Source organism: Caretta caretta, chromosome 8, assembly GCF_965140235.1.
Source record: "Caretta caretta isolate rCarCar2 chromosome 8, rCarCar1.hap1, whole genome shotgun sequence".
Lineage (NCBI taxonomy): Eukaryota > Metazoa > Chordata > Testudines > Cheloniidae > Caretta > Caretta caretta.
The window spans coordinates 13,930,819-13,947,354 of record NC_134213.1 but is presented as its reverse complement, the minus strand read 5'-3'; the positions used below and the strand labels follow the sequence as shown (position 1 = coordinate 13,947,354).

General features: G+C 44.0%; 1 protein-coding gene across 1 annotated transcript in view; it reads right to left on the bottom strand.

Moving 5' to 3' along the window:
- FSTL4 (follistatin like 4) overlaps positions 1-16,536 on the bottom strand; it is an 865,477-nt gene that overhangs the window by 209,987 nt on the left and 638,954 nt on the right. Inside the window, 1 exon segment of the mRNA XM_048861817.2 lies at positions 2,222-2,412. Coding sequence (XP_048717774.2) covers positions 2,222-2,412 — 191 coding nt within the window.

Below are 16,536 nucleotides of genomic sequence, written 5' to 3'. Positions count from 1 at the left end.
CTGCGTAAAATAAAGATATTGTCTTACATCCATCACCTTTCCTTAAAAAAAAATATCAAATTTAGATCAGCTACTTTATATATTCATAGCTATGAGATCTAAGTAAATTTACTCTGACACCTTGAATTGTCTAATCTTATGTCATGTCAACTGCATTAGGATTAAAGCTACAGGAAACTGTTCTACCTACTAATAAACTCATAAGAGGAGTAAGCTTGCTAGCCTGCCATTTGTCTAGTGGATTCATTTTCATGATAAAGCTGAAAGCATACATGCTTACCCAGAAGAGTGAGAACTAGAGATACTTATCTAGAGCGAAGTGATAAAATGCTAACTTTTGCAACTGAAGTGGCTTCCTAAGAGCCATTTGCTTCTAATTATTCTCATGTAAAGCATAATAGAATAGTAAATATATACAGATAATTAATTACAAACATTCTGAGTTTGTTTCCCTAATTTTAAAATTCTCTTGTGGTTTTAATTAGGTGAGCTGAGACAAACGTGCTAAGAGACCTGTGGAACTGTTATTGTTTTCTGTAGCTTGCTCCCCTGTGGGCTTTTTCAAACTCACTTCTGCCCACGGCCCATGGCTATCATTTAACATTCTATGATGCACTCAAATCCAACTTTACAGCAGAGAATTCTTATTCTTTAACAATTCTTCGGAAGATGCTCACCTTCCATTCAGAATGCAACTATTTACTCTCTGAACACTTTTCTAACACCGGAGCTCCTAAAATCCCAACCCCAGTTTTTTCGACAGGCAATGCCCTGCTAAAAGTCTACGAACACACAAACAACTTTTCTCCCCTTTTCCTGGATTGGGGGGGGGGGGGGCGGGAGCAGCAATGTCCCCAAAATGGGCTGCTCTGAGGATACAAACGCAACTACTCCAGTGTCTATGACAAGTGACCATCACATCCACACCACCACTAGTTTCCCACTAGCATCCTCTGTCTGCCACTCCTGCATCACAGCAGGACTTAAGACTCGGGAGACAAGCTTCCTGCCGGCAGTGGGTTTAAGTGGGAGGGGTTTGTGCATTGGCCAATCCCACTCTCTCATCCCAGCCAGCCAAATGACTAACTGGTACAGAAACCTGCAGCAAGCAGGGTCACTGGCTTGGATGCAGCTATTTGACCCATAGCCAGGAGCTAATTTGTCACTTTGAGAAGTTATGCTTCTCTGCTCCAAAGGATAGCCACCTTCACCATTTAGTCTATGGCTGGGACTATTTATCCATGGCTGAGGCATGGTAGGTGAGTGCTAGGGCACATCCATCCATTGTGAGCTGACATACTACACCTCTGGGGCCCAGGCTGCCTGGAGATCCTTTACATGTTTAGCGGGTGATGGTGTTCCGGCACAGAACATGTGATGTATCTAATGCTGTGTGTTGTGTAGTGTGATTGCCTTCCTCTTCTTGCTTCATAGCCAGCAGCCAGCAAGCTTTGGCGAAAGGAACACAGAGTATATAAATCCTTCTTGCTGGTACATAGGGTACCAAGCTCAGGTCAGGGTAACCTCCATGGTCAGGACTCTCTCAGTACCTCAGTTCTGGCACCTGCTGGAAACTGATTGCACCTTGAGTACACATGGAAATCAGTTCAACTCTCAGTGCTCCATGTTTGGTTAACTTTACCAATTAGATTAATTCAAACAGCATAGCATGTTGGTAATTAAAGATTATTATTTTTGCAGACTCTGCATCTTCTCTCATTTTATTATGTTCAATAATCAAGACTTCAGTAACTGCAAAGAGATGTGGGGGGAACAAAGCTGTTCAAATATTTTAAACTTACTGTAACACTAATGCAGTGTTTGGAAGGTGGTGGAGGGGCAAGCTTCATTTTCTAATTTAAATCTATTTTTAAATGCAAATTAAGTCTATATTTGTCAGCAAACTGGAAGAATTTAAGGAATGATTGTAAATAGCGAGGGATTTATTTTTGGAGGGGATGGTGAGAGACCTGGATAAACTGCCATATTTTTCTTTGTAAAGTATCCTAAACTGCTTGAGAAAATGCCTCGGTCTCCCAAGGGAGGAGGGGAAAAGACCTTTTATATACTACAGTAGAATTTTCTTCCTTCACCTAATGTTAGACAAACAGTTACACACAACTATTCTCACAAGAATTTGGCTGTGTTATATTCAATTTACACTTTGAATGAAAAATGCAATCCATTTCATAATCCAATTTTCATTGAGCGATAAACCCACCTGAGCCAGTTCAGAGCTGCTGAGGTGCCCGTCACTGTTTATATCCAAGTACTTAAACATGTCTTCAACTAACAAGCGCTTCTGGGATGTTCTGTCCTCTACAGGGCTGCTCAGCTGGCTGTGGTGATGAGCTTGAAGGTCCAGGAGTATGCTTTTAAGACGGCTGTAGTCTGCCATTGTGCAAGTGTCACCTAAAACATAAGATTGTATTACTTGACCATGTATTTTTACCTTGATCTGTGTAAAGGACTGAACTTCTAAAGGGAAAAGTAAGGCACAATCAAAGACAGTCTGTCTGTGCAGACATTAGCTCTCAGATGCTATGCTTTAAGGAGATCCTATAGTCATTCCCTGTTGTAATAGCTAGCATTTTTAATAAATCCTACCTCAAGGAAGCTCTTAAACATGTTCCCATACAGATAACAAAGTTCTGATTAGCAGCTACATTACGCCTAATAATCTCCACCCATATTAGATTATATTCCTACTATATATTCCTTAACAACACTTATAAAATAAATACAGACACCCAATGATAAGGAAAAATAAATTCTAGCAAGCCTGAGTTTACAACACTTTATGATCATAAATAAATGCCACTCTAGAGCCCTGCACCATGTAAATGGTGGCATTGCCCTGACTAAAAACTGTACGGCTTTTTGGCAAATGAGGCATGACACACACTGTGATAGTAAGTATTTTATCTCACTGGCAACGTGCTACAAAAAAGAGAACCTTACATCCATCACAAGCTGATAAATTGGCCACCGGGAAAATAATAGAAGGTGACAACCTTAAAGACCTAAATGCAGCTGGGGTTCATGGCACTGATTGTACCTATCACCCTGCGTGGGACTGAAGCAGAAAGTGATCGTGCTAACCCCTGAGATACTATCCAGTCCAGGGCCAGATTTTGCTTTCAGTAAAAACGGTGGCCTCAATGTAATTATTCTGGAGTGACATTGGTGTATTTGAGCAAAGAATAAGACTCAATGTTTATGACCTAGAAATTCCTACTGAGGCAGCATTGTAAAAGCATGAAAGGCAGTTCTCCAATGACTTCCCTCTGTGTGAGTCTGGAGAGCATCTTACTCTGGCTTAAGAGGCTTATGACAGAGGTTCTTATTCAGTTTAATTCTAGACATCAGCTTTTAAAAAACTTTTTAATTTAAGGCCCATTATTGTCCTTTTTGGGGTCTGTTCTTAGCACAGGCGGAAATTGCTTAGGTAGATCTGGGGTGCATCAAGACAACAGTAACTCAAAGTAAATCTTCTTTCATAGAGAAGAGGCTCTTTCAAGGACAGATTTTCCATCCTCTTTGTTGCTAGATTGCATCGTTTGATTGGTCACTTTGATGGGAGAAAAAAACAGGAGGAAATAAGGAGCATTTCCCTATCTGTCCCCACTCCAATCAAAACTGGATTAATACTACAAGGTGGGATGTATTTCTTTGACAGTGGACACATCCATTCAGAATATTTTTTGGCACCTCTGTGCTCAGAGCCTCTAAAAATACCATGATTCGACTAGATGTAAGGCATACAGGCAGGACCTACCTTCATTGCTTCAGGTGGCATTTTCCAATCCATGTCCTAGAGAGATCCATGCTGAGACTAATATCAAGAAGATACTTTGGATCCCTCTTCCCCTTCTGTCAACCCCCTACATTTTCTGAAGGCCTCTCTCCCCCCGTGGATATAGACCACTCCAGCACCTGTCATCAAACTTCCTGCAGTGACCAGGAGGACTGCTGGAGAGCGATGCAAAGAATTCCCTCTCCTTTTTGTTATCTCCACAGAGCTCCTGGCCCTTCCTCCTTTTAATCTAGGAACGAGTAACTGAATTTACACCACCTGTTTACCCTGTTGTGCTAATACTGGGTTGCCAATTTTCTCTTTTGCTTATTTATATTTACTTTTTCCAACATCATATCAATTGATTCCCATTCTGAGTGGCACCTAGATCTCTGTTTCTTTCTGTCACACATTTAGTTAGAGAAAAATCAACTGCCTTACCCATTGTAATCAAACAGTTTTGCTATCCTGATATATTTTTGGCTTTTGCTACTGCAATCATATTTTTTCCTCTCCAGTGTTCCAGATGAATATCACAAGTAGGGAAAATAAATCTGTCTGGTTTGCTTCCAGATCTGTTTTTTAAATTTATCTTATTATTATAGGTGGGCCATTTGGTGATACTGATACTGAGTTTGCCCAAACAACCCTGTCCATAAGAGTCATAATCAGTTCCTTAGTCATTCAGGGCAGGGTTTGCATGGTGTGAAGTCTCTGAAGTATAAATCCACATACTGAAAACCTGGTTCAAAGCCCACTGAAGTCAATGCAAGTCTTTCAGTGGACTCTGTATCTGGTCCTACATTAAGAAGATTGTATAGCTGCTTCATTCATTGAGGAACATCCATCCTCTGCACTCACTGAAGCAGGGGCCCTGGGGTAAAAGTACTACGGGATCATGTAATTAAATACTATATCATAATGCATGTGCATAAGAGGGCAGAGTTAAGGTCACATGGGAAATATAAATGTTGGCATTACCTAACATATGAGTGCTTTGAATATTCGAATATAATTTTTGTATGTAATTAATTATAACAACTCTTTACTCATCTATAATGCCTTTCATTCAGAGATATCAGACTGTTTAACAAATATTCATTAATGAAGCTTCGCAATGTCCTTGTGAGGCCGGTTAGTGTTCTCATTCTCATCTTACCATGGGGGCACACAGAAGTTAAGGGTCAGCTGCTGCTCCCAATGAATTCAATGAGCCTCTATCATTGACCAGGGCCATCCCCAGCTATTCTGGGGCCCTACGCAGCCCCTCCCCCCTGCGGGGGGGGGTTGCATGTGGGGCCCCAGGTCTCTGGGGGGCGGGGCAGGCCTCTGTGGGAGGGAAGGGGGTGGGGCTGGCTTGTAGGGCGGGGGGAACCACCCCCCCAGCACTCACCAGCGGCACGGCTGGTGCTGGGTTGCTGCACTTCCCACCGCCATGAGTGCAGGTCCTGCCCTGCTGCACTCCTCAGGGGAGTGGGGGCAGGGCTGGGGCGGGGCCGGGGCCACGGGCAAGAGGTCGGAGCAGGGGCTGGAGCAGCACACCGCTGCGCAGGGCACCAGGAAATTTGGCGCCCCACATTTCCTAGTGCCGTCCACAGCTGCGTGCTTTGCGTCTGGGTAAGGACACCCCTGTCATTGACTCTTGGGGAGCTGGCAGGCTAAAAACAGTAGCATAGCTGCAGCGGCAGGAGCAGTGGCAGCATGTACAACCGCCTACCGGAGCCCCATAGGTACGTACTTGGGGCAGCTAACCCACGCTGCTGCTGCTGCCCGACTGTAACCACGCTCCTATGGTTAGCACGCCAGCTCAAGAAGAGTACGTCTACACGAGCAGGGATATCACCTTTCTGACAGTGAGGCAGTGGCAGAACTCTTGAATCCCGTCCCTGTGCTCGAACCATGCTTCTTTCCCATTTATTAATCTTAAAATTCATAAACTTTTCTGGCCTAGACTTAATCACCCTAGAATGACTTGGAATTTGGCAACAGATCACTGAGCCATTACACACCTATTTGCAAAATTAATTTGCTGTGGCGCAGTGCCATGAATGCTGTGACTTGAGCCAAAAAGAGAATCATAGAATCTCAGGGTTGGAAGGGACCTCGGGAGGTCATCTAGTCCAACCCCCTGCCAAAGCAGGACCAATCCCCAATTTTTGCCCCGTATCCCTAAATGGCCCCCTCAAAGATTGAACTCACAACCCTGGGTTTAACAGGCCAAAGCTCAAACCACTGAGCTATCCCTGTCCCCCCCCCCCCAAGAGAGCGCAGCTACGTATATAAAGAAACGTTATCATAATGTGTCAGTGCAATCAGATATATCAAATCCGAAAAGAATGGGAACACTGTACCAAAGTGCCATTCTTATACCAGGAGCTTGCTCTGAACATGTTGCCAGATGAAGCAGAGCAGACATTTACAGGGAATGAGTGTTTGAACACAAACACCATGGGGGCTGGCATATCTTGCCTTTGGAACACTTTGGAGCTAATTGGATGCTTCATTTGTTGTATAAATACCACTAAGCAATTAGACTCCTGAATAACTGGGTTGCTGGAAGGGATCTGCTGGGCAGAGAGCTCACTTCACAACCTCACCAGCTATTGACCCAATGTAATTTTTTACCCTTCCGTATGTGTTCTCTATCCCAAGGAAGTCTCATCTACTCAACCTGCTGCCATGTTTTTAAATGATGCTTGTGCCTACACCTACCCAGCAACCATCACACATCCACACGGTACCCCTTCCAATTATTTATGTGCACTGCTGAGCAGGTATAAAAATCAGAACTGCATTTGTGGCCAAGGTGCGGGTATGCACAAATTTCAGTGGCACATACATCACTAGGATTTTGTAAAGGGGTTTCTACCTGCCACCCACTCCTTCCTCACGGTCCAAGCAGCCACAGTCTTAAGTGGCACCCCATCACTATTTTTCCTGTAGATACTGCAAGGAATTATCAGATGGAAATGTAACAACTCATCGCACCTCGCCTCATCCTTTGAAAAGCCCATCCCCGCCGACATGGTGCTTGCTAAAGTATGGTGTACTACAGAGATCTGAGCACACACAGGATTTGAAACTCAGCCCCTTAAACTGCAGCACAGATCAGTTCCAAAACACAACACAAACCACAATGGAGACCAGAGATGGACAAAGCAACTTCCAGAGGCTTTGCAAATCCTATCATATCCAGCAAAAGGCATTTAGAAGAGCATCATGTTGCTTTTACTTCCACTCCTGCTGCTGCTGCCATGTCCAGTGTGGGGAATTGTCCAGCAAAGATCTGCCCTGAACAGTATTATGGTGTCACGCTACTGAGTACTAACCAAAGAGAACCAATATTATTGAACAACATCATAGCTGCATTATCCTTTCCTCCAGGTTAAAAGAGCACAAACTGATCACAAGGATAAGAACAAACCACCACCACCACCAGTGGCATTTATCATCACAATCAGCAGAATGAGTAGCAAACTGCACAATCATTGGGGAAAAGGGGAAATTATGGCATTTTTAACTAAAGGAACTGGGGCAAATTCCTATCCTTACAAACAAAACTATGGCATCTTTGATATTGACATCTAAGAAACAGAACTGCATTTTTAAGGCCTCGCCCACTTAGCTATCATTATTTCTTCTACAATGAAGAATTCAGTATTACATTTTCATAGCTTATATCACTGTTACAGGGCAAACTGTGCTTTAGACTCCTTGTATTGCCTCTTGAGAACACCACTTTGGAGATAGGGTTAATTAAATTCACCCCTCTCTGGGCATGAATCATGCAGTTCAGCCACTCTGGAATGGGATACCTGGCTGTCCAGTGCCCCATTTCCCAACTGCATGAATGCAACAGGCCCTATTGGGTTTGGCAATACGGTTGACAACTTTCTAATCGCACAAAACCATATACCCTGGTCCTGCCCCCTTCCCTGAGGTCCCGCCCTGCCCTGAGGCCCCTCCCCTGCTCACTCCATCCCTCCTCCTCCTGCTCTCCCCCATCCTCACTCACTTTTACTGGGCTGGGGCAGGCAGTTGGGATGTGGGAGGGGGTGAGATCTCCAGCCAGGGGTGGGGCCATAAATTTGGGGTTCCAGATGCAGGAAGGAGCGGGCTGGGGCAGGTGTTTGGTGTATGGATATGGTGAGGGCTCCAGTTGGGGGTGTGGGCTTTGGGGTGGGGCTGGGGATTAGGGGTGCAGGAGAGGGTTCAGGGTTGGGGCAGGGGTTTAGGGTACTGGAGGGGGTTCTGACTTGGGGAAGGGGGTTCGAGGCGGGGGCTCCAGTTGGGCAGCGCTTATCTCAGGCGGCTCCCAGAAGCGGCCGGCATGTCTGGCTCCTAGGCAGAGGGGCAGGGGACTCAGTGCACTGCCCGTGCCTGCAGGCACTGTCCCCACAGCTCCCATTGGCTGCAGTTCCTGGCCAATGGGAGCTGTGGAGCCGGCACTCGGGGTGGGGGCAGCGTGCGGAGCCCCCTGGCCGACCCTGTGCCTAGGGGCCAGACATGCCAGCCACTGCCAGGAGCCACACAGAGCTAGGGAACCTGCCTTAGCCCCATTGACCAGACTTTTAGCGGCCCTGGGCGTTCTGGTCAAAAACCGGACACCTACCAACCCTATCTGGCAACAGTAAGAGATTCTCTTCAGAAGCCTGTGACAATAGAAATTTGCAGTGACACAGACCCTGGCAGCAGCTTCACAAGGAAGCATTATTTAGTCATTCACCCAAAGGCACAAGGCATGCAGAGCGAAGGTGTAGAAGACATACTCATTGTTGTGCCCCTCCTGTGTTTGTCGCCCCTCTGCTGGCAGGAGCTCAGGCCATCTGGTGCTTTGTCTCTTCCTGTAAGTTGGCCCTCTGACCAGGTCGCTTAGAGCCTCCCCCCTTCCAGAGTAATAAAAAGTTCAATGAAAATCTGAAATGTATTGAATTTATACCAGGCCTTCAAGCCTGGTCTCAACTCAGTAATCCCTGCCCCTTTATTCACAAGGCTTATACCACCTTTCCTGGAGCGGTTGGTAGATCCCAGGCTCACCCTCTCCTCTGGGTTCCAGCCCAGAAACACTGTGCTAAGCAGCTGAGGTCTGCTTCTTGTGATCCCTCACTACTCCCTTGGGCTGCTCCTACCTTTGCTTGTTTGCAGGAGTCTTTCACAAAATGGTAAAAACAATAACCGTTTATTACATATTTCCCCTCACCTCACTCAAACTTTTCTTGAAGGCTTTGGTCCATTTAATCTAACCCAGTCATGTCCATCTCTGGGTTGGTATAAAGCAGACTTTCCTTCTCAAAGCATGCTCTCTCTGGCTCTGTGTGTTTCCTGACGCTCACTGGGACACACACACACACACACCCCTTAGCTCACCCCCTTCCCTTCTCTAGGCCAGGGATCCTGTAATGCAGCAGTTCTCAAACTTCATTGCACCATGACGACAAAAATTGCTATACTATCCCAGGATGGGGGAGCCCTGCTGCCCCAGGGGCAGGGCAAAGCTGAAGCCCAAGGGCGCTGGGAAGGGGGCATGTAACCTTAGCCCTGGGCAGTGGGGCTTGGGCTTTGGCTTCAAACTTTCTCAGCCCAGGGCCAACACCAGCCTTGGTGACCCCATTAAAATGGGGTTGAGACTCACTTTGGGGTCCCAACCCACAGTTTGAGAACCCCTGGTCTAATAGTTTATTCTTCTTCTTTGATCCTAGGCATAGCCTTAGGGAAAGTAAACAATTCTTAGTCTGGATGGAGTCAGGTGTGGGGATTCCCCAATAAACAGCTTTTCTATTGTTTCCTCAAGGATTCTTCTCTGTGTCATTGTTTTGCTTTTCCTGCTTGGTTGCTTTAACAGCCCTAATTGGTCTAACTTCACAGCCAGTAACCATCATAAACAGAAACACAGAGGCATGCACCATATGGATGAAAAATGATACAGACATTTCCCAATTCTCCATTACATATAAAGAAATTATAAAGAATGTTTATTAAAGTACAGGGGCAACATGAGGCTCCTATCCTCACATCCACAGGTACAACACCCATTGTATTCCAGGGCAGTTCACATTAGTCTGTTGGAGTCACTCCTAAGGATCTGAAGTTAGAAGTGGACCCAAGAAGGATGAAATATTTTATTAAAGTTAGAGATCAGTTTGAAGCAAACAACCCTAAATTTTGTGGATTTTCTAAATCCAAACCTCAATCCAGGTCCATCTTGCAAATGGCCCTCGTCCTTATAACTGGCCAAACCAAAGCCCTGGATTCAACCTCCTCTGAGCTCAGGATGTCCAAAATCCAGATTCTGATCCACTTTTTGTAGCTTGAGCCTATCTCTAATTAAAATGCTATTTCCACTGTTCTCCATAGACCAAACTCCTCCCTGGTGTGACTAAACTGAGTTACACCAGGCAAGACTTTGCACCCATATACTCAGTGGAGTGCCAAGGAAGGGATGAAAAGAAAAAGAGTACTTGTGGCACCTTAGAGAATAACCAATTTATTTGAGCATAAGCTTTCGTGAGCTACAGCTCACTTCATCAGATGCATACTGTGGAAAGTGTAGAAGATCTTTTTATACACACAAAGCATGAAAAAATACCTCCCCCCACCCCACTCTCCTGCTGGTAATAGCTTATCTAAAGTGATCACTCTCCTTTAGTGCATTTATCCCTCACCACATCCCTCTGAGGTAGAGCAGTGCTATTAGCTCCATTTTACAGATGGGCAACTGAGACAGAGAGAGATTAAGTGACTTGCCCAAGGTCACACAGGAAGCATGTTGCTAAGCAGGGAGTTGAACCCAGGTCTCCCAAATCCCAGATTAAACCACTGGGCACCCTTCCTTTCTGATACTCTACATCCTAGCAATGTGGTGTCTATAACAACTGCATGCAACTCACCCATATACAACTCTTCTGCAAGCTCTTTGGATTCATGTCTCACTCTCTCGAGTCAAAGGGGAAATGCAGACCTGGTGCAAGTCCACTGACATCAACAGAGTTGTACTCACTTGTGCCAAGTTTGAATTTGGCAGAAAACATTTCACAAAAAATTTCACGGGTGCTTCTCAGCAATTATTTTGCCATTTTCAATCACTCTGCGCATTGGCAGAACACGTTGGGAGTATGTGCTGTCACTGTTTTCTTATTATTTCTCCTGTCTACACTGTAACCTGGAAAATGTTATTACTTCAGTAGGCTTTGCCAGTCCTGATTTCATGGCCTGTTTATCAAAGCTATTCAGGAGTTGCTCTGAGATTCATTTAGCTCTGCAAGAACATTACAGTGTGCAGCTGTGAAAAGCTTACAGTGCATCAATTATTATTTGCTTTAAAAACTGACTCCTTTAAAATATGTGCTTGAGTCAAAAAACTCCAGAAGATTTTGGACAACTTGGATTCAGATGTGAACTTTGCCACTGAGGACTATTTCAGTAATGGGCTGAACCGGAGTAGCCTATCTGAGCACCTCTGAAATTTGTGACTCGGTCTTGCTTCTAAATATTACCTAACAGGAGAGCTTTGAAGCAATTCATACACTATATATGCATATACTACAACTAAGGACTGATTGCTAAGACTGAAAGCTGTTCAGGGAGAAAAGTCAGTGGAACCAGCTTGATACTCAGACACTCAAAAGGCATAAGGCACCACTAAATCAACTGAAAGCATTAAGAAGAATTATTTAAGCATCAGTAATTGCTATAAATTATCATTGCTTTAAGTCATTTCCCTTAGAGACATTCCGATTAAACATGTCCTGATTAAGTAAAGTGTACACTATTAGCTTTAGCATCACAGAAACTGAGAGAAAAGGAGACAAGGAGAATGTGAATTCTGTCCCGATGGAGCATGCATAAGGGGCTAATTTTTAATACTATTACTGAACACAAGAGGACAGGACAAAAAAGAAAGAGTTGATCAAACCATATGTGCCCCAGAGGAGAGCTTCAAGTGCTTTGCTTTTTTCCAGATACAGGAAGAGGGAACAAGACTGAGTGAGTACTTTTCACTTTCTAAATTAACGTCGTGTTTGGAAAGTTACCAGATAGCCAAACTAGAGCCTGAAATATTCCCATTATCCACGGGACAGGTACAGCATGGGCCGGGAGCAGTACCTAAAACTTCCCCCACACCTTGTTTTTAGTCTGATTAGCTGAAATTTAGAAATGAAGAGTCATTTTGAACAGGAAAAATGGAATTTTTCCTTTCAAAAATGTTGAAGCAAAACCTTTGAACGGTTTTGAAAAAATATTCTTAACCCTGTTCATAAATGGTTTCAGTCTCCGTGAACTGGCATTTGTCAATGAAAAATTCCTGACCAGCTAGCTCTAAAGGGGAAGCACCTACAGGGTACAGGAAGTCTGCTCACATTAGTTGATAGGGGTATGCCCACCTTTTGTCAAAGAAGCTCCTAAGACAGAGGTGCTTCTGGCATCCCAAAGCACCTCCATTCACAGACAGTGGTGGTGGCCAGAAACACTTTTTTCCAATCGGCCTCTGGCCACGAGCTTGTGACCTCTTCTCTGAAGTAAACCTTGTCACTGTTATCAAGGTTTTTGTGACCTCCAGTGCAATTCAAGACGTTGATGTATAAAATTGTGCTTGGTTTAGGTATTGGCTACTGTTAGGATATAGATATTCAGGCCTGTCTGCAAAGGCCTGTACTTTAAGAATTTAGGTATATTCTTATCACTTGGCTAGTTCTAGAGGTATAAAAGAAAGAATCAAAATCACTGTCTGCTGGTGTAAGGGCCTTCTCTTACTGTGACAGTCTGAGGCCCTGTTCTTAGGCTAAGGCCTTTGGCTAAGCAGCAGAGGCAGCCATAAGCTAGGAAGCGAACAGTCACATCCTCCCATTCCAAACGAGTCACATTGAAATAAGGTGCTATTGGGCTGTTAGGCACTATCAGGACAGGACTGTATTCCTATCACCTCCAGAGAAAGGGAAGTGCCTAGAAAATGTAAAAGGAAACTTAGTTTGATAGCATCCTGTCTGGCAAGCACTCACTTATCAATAGCTGGGATGTGAAATCCTCACTTCTGTATTGTTTTGTCATTATGGTTCCCACTTTGCTATTGTTTGTCTGTATAATCTCTGTCTGTTTCTGTGATTGTTCCTGTCTGCTGTATAATTAATTTTGCTGTGTGTAACCTAATTAAAGTGGTGGGATATAATTGGTTACATAATCATGTTACAATATGTTAGGATTGGTTAGTTAAATTTCAGGAAAATGATTGGTTAAGGTATAGCTAAGCAGAACTCAAGTTTTACTATATAATCTGTAGTCAATGAGGAAGTGAGTGGGCGTGGGTGGGGGGATGGGAACAGGGAATGGGGGTGTGGAAATTGGAATCATGTTTTGCTAAAGGGGAAAATGGGAACAGGGAATGGGGGTGCAGAAATTGGAATAATGTTTGGCTAAGGGCAAGAATGGGAACAGGGACACAGGTGTAAGGCTCTGTGGTGTCAGAGCTGGGAAGGAGGATACTAAGGAAGGAAACTGGAATCATGCTTGCTGGAAGTTCACCCCAATAAACATCGAATTGTTTGCACCTTTGGACTTTGGATATTGTTGCTCTCTGTTCATGCGAGAAGGACCAGGAAAGTAAGTGGGTGAAGGAATAAGCCCCCGAACAGCTACCTTAGCAATGATTTCTCTTTCACTATCTCTCATGACAGCAGATGAGAATAGCTGAGGCACATTTGCTAACAGCCACTAGGTTAGAACTTTGGCAGTCTGGAGGCAAGATATTTTTGGTCAACACTCCCTACACCTCTGTAATTTTGTTTCCCTGATGGTTTGTCAAAGAATTCATTGTTCATCTATTTACTCAGCTGCAGTCCCTTATATACATGACTAACTTCACACACTGATAGTCCCACTGACCTCATGGGACTACTCACCTGTATAAACTCACTCACATGCCTGTTTGGAGGACCGGGGAGTTATAACCTAATCAAACCTATTTGTTAATAAGGCACCAAGTATACCTATGGCACTGTATTATAGGGGAAGCTGGTAATAACTCCTATGTTTAGGCTGCCTAACACTTTCCCTTATAAAGGATTCTTGAGTCCTTTTAGACTCATAGATTTTAAGGTCAGAAGGGACCATTGTGATAATCTAGTCTGACCTCCTGCACATTGCAGGCCACAGAACCTCATCCTCCTGAAATAGACCCCGAACCTCTGCCTGAGTTACTGAAGTCCACAAATAACAGTTTAAAGACTTCAAGTTACAGAGAATTCTCCATGTACACTGGTTTAATCCTGCAAGTGACCTGTGCCCCATGCTGCAGAGAAAGGCGAAAACCCCCAGGGTCTTGGCCAATCTGACCCGGGAAAAAATTCCTTCCCGAACCCAAATCTGATCTGTTAGACCCTGAGCATGTGGGCAAGACCTGCCAGGCAGATACCTGGGGGAAAAAATTCTGTAGTAACTAGAGCCATCCCAATCTAGTGTCCCATCTCCAGAAGTTGGGAATTTTTGTTACTGGCAGTCGCTGACGAACCACATGTCATTGTAGGCAGTTCCATCATACCATCCCCTCCGCAAACTTATCAAGCTCAATCTTGAAACTAGTTAGGTTTTTTGCCCCCACTGCTCCCCTTGGAAGGCTGTTCCAGATCGTCACTCCTGATAAACTCACACCTGCATTGTTTGCAGCAGACCCTTGTTATTTGCCCGGGGAAACCCCTTAGTTAGGGTAGTGCCTTTTCCTTATCCCAAGAAATTCCATTCAGCTTTTGTTGTGAAAAATACTATTTTCCTTCTCTCATGTCCATTTCTCAAGAAAACTTCTTTTGTCCGCATGCCAGAATAATAACTAAGCACACCAACTTTCTATGACTAGACACATGTCACTGTCCAAGCAACTGCAGACACTGTACTGGGAACACCTGGGAGCAACCAGAGCAGCTGTAGGAGGGGTAGGGTGGAAGCGAGTTAGTTTGGGGTGCCCTCACTCCTAGACCTGTTACAGGACCCCACTGGGGATGTCACATGGGGCAGGAATCACGCTGGGCTCCCTGTCCCTAAAAGTTCCCCCCTGGTGCTTCCCAAACCCAACACCTGGCCCCAGCACTTCATTTCCCCCCCGTCTTTGAGGGCGGCATGTGGAGTTACAGCTTCCTTTCTAAGAGAGAGCTCAGCCAAGTTCCCACACAACCAAGTGCATAGCCCCAGAAACCCATCCCCTCAAATGGGACTGGGGCTCCTTCAGCCTTAATTGAGATCCCTTGTGCATTATGATGCTATCTCTAAATATATGATCACACACTACAGTACTTGTTCCCACAGAACTCTGATCTGATTCAGCACTCAGCAGGAGGAGGCAGAATTAAGGCTGTATGGGCAACCATCAGTCTGGGATTTTCTAATTTTTTACTTTGTAACCTAAACACTGTTCTTTTAACAGAGTATTTTAAAAAAAAAACACACACAAATAAATACACTTAATAATAAAACCATAATAAAAGATTCCATGTGCTCCAACTCAGGCGGACCATAATCTTTATTTTAAAAAAAAAAAGTCACCTTCCTCATTTAGGCAAATTTTCTGTAGCATCCATGTCGCTTCTAAATATTGCTGCTCATAAAATGCACAGGTAATGTCATCTGGTAGTAATTCTTTGTACAATACCGTAAGCCTTCTCCAGGGATAGCTTGCATGTTTTTTTCTTCCCATGATACGAGATACCAGGGGCGCAGAAATGCCTTTGTTTCCCTAGTACTGCTGGAGATCAGTCTGTTTACCTTCTGCGAGCTGTGCATGATGCTTACAAGGATCTTAAAAGAAATTGCTTATGACTTTCAAATAAATCCCACACAAGGTGAATCCCCTCCTGTGAACTTTGGATAAAACCTTGGCATATTTGCCAAGTTCAAAGACTGGGATTTCTGGCAAAAGTTTAGATAAACAATCTAAATACCTACTTATCCTCCAGGAACATTCTGAAATGACACTTCCACCCCCAATCCCAGCCTCCTTCCTGCAGCCTGTGCTGATGTTGCATTACTTGAGATGAAGCCGAAAGCGAGACAACACACTGTAAAATTATCATAACATAGAGAAGTCTTTGATTTCTCTCTTACTTTCTATGGGAGATCTTTGAAGAAACAAGTCCTTTTTGTCTGTTTAAAGCACTTACAAAGCTTCTGATGCCTAGCCATCCTTAGAATTAGGAAAACCAAAAAAACAATAAAAAAAAAAAACAGAGTATTAAGCTTCGATTGCAAAAATGCTGCAAATAACACCTGTCACATTTACATGTTCCGTTCACTCAGAGCTATTCGGTTTTTTGCTATGTTTTTGTAGCAGCTGCACAATTCATTCTGTTTATAACTTCTGCAAGCTTTGGCAGATAAAATATTGATCAGCCTGCCAAGAAACATAGAGTGTGATTCTATTTTCATGTCAGAACTTGGTAATGAAGTACATTTATCAAGCCAGTCCTTTTTGTGAAAGGTCAGTGGTGAATGTGGCTAAATTGTGATGACACCTCATTAATCTAGCTTCCACAATAATTGCCCCCTTTTGAAAACTGTAGTCCAGGTTTCGGTGAATTGTAGCAGATTATTACAGTGGGATCCAAAACCAATCCTCGATTCATTTTTGAATAAAGGCAGATAACAAGGAAATAAGAACTTTGGCAACTAAACATCCTTCAAAGGAACATTTTTAAAATAAAAACAAGGAGGGAAACGAAAGGCTTTCTTTGATGGAAAAACCTAATCTTGCTGCTAAAATA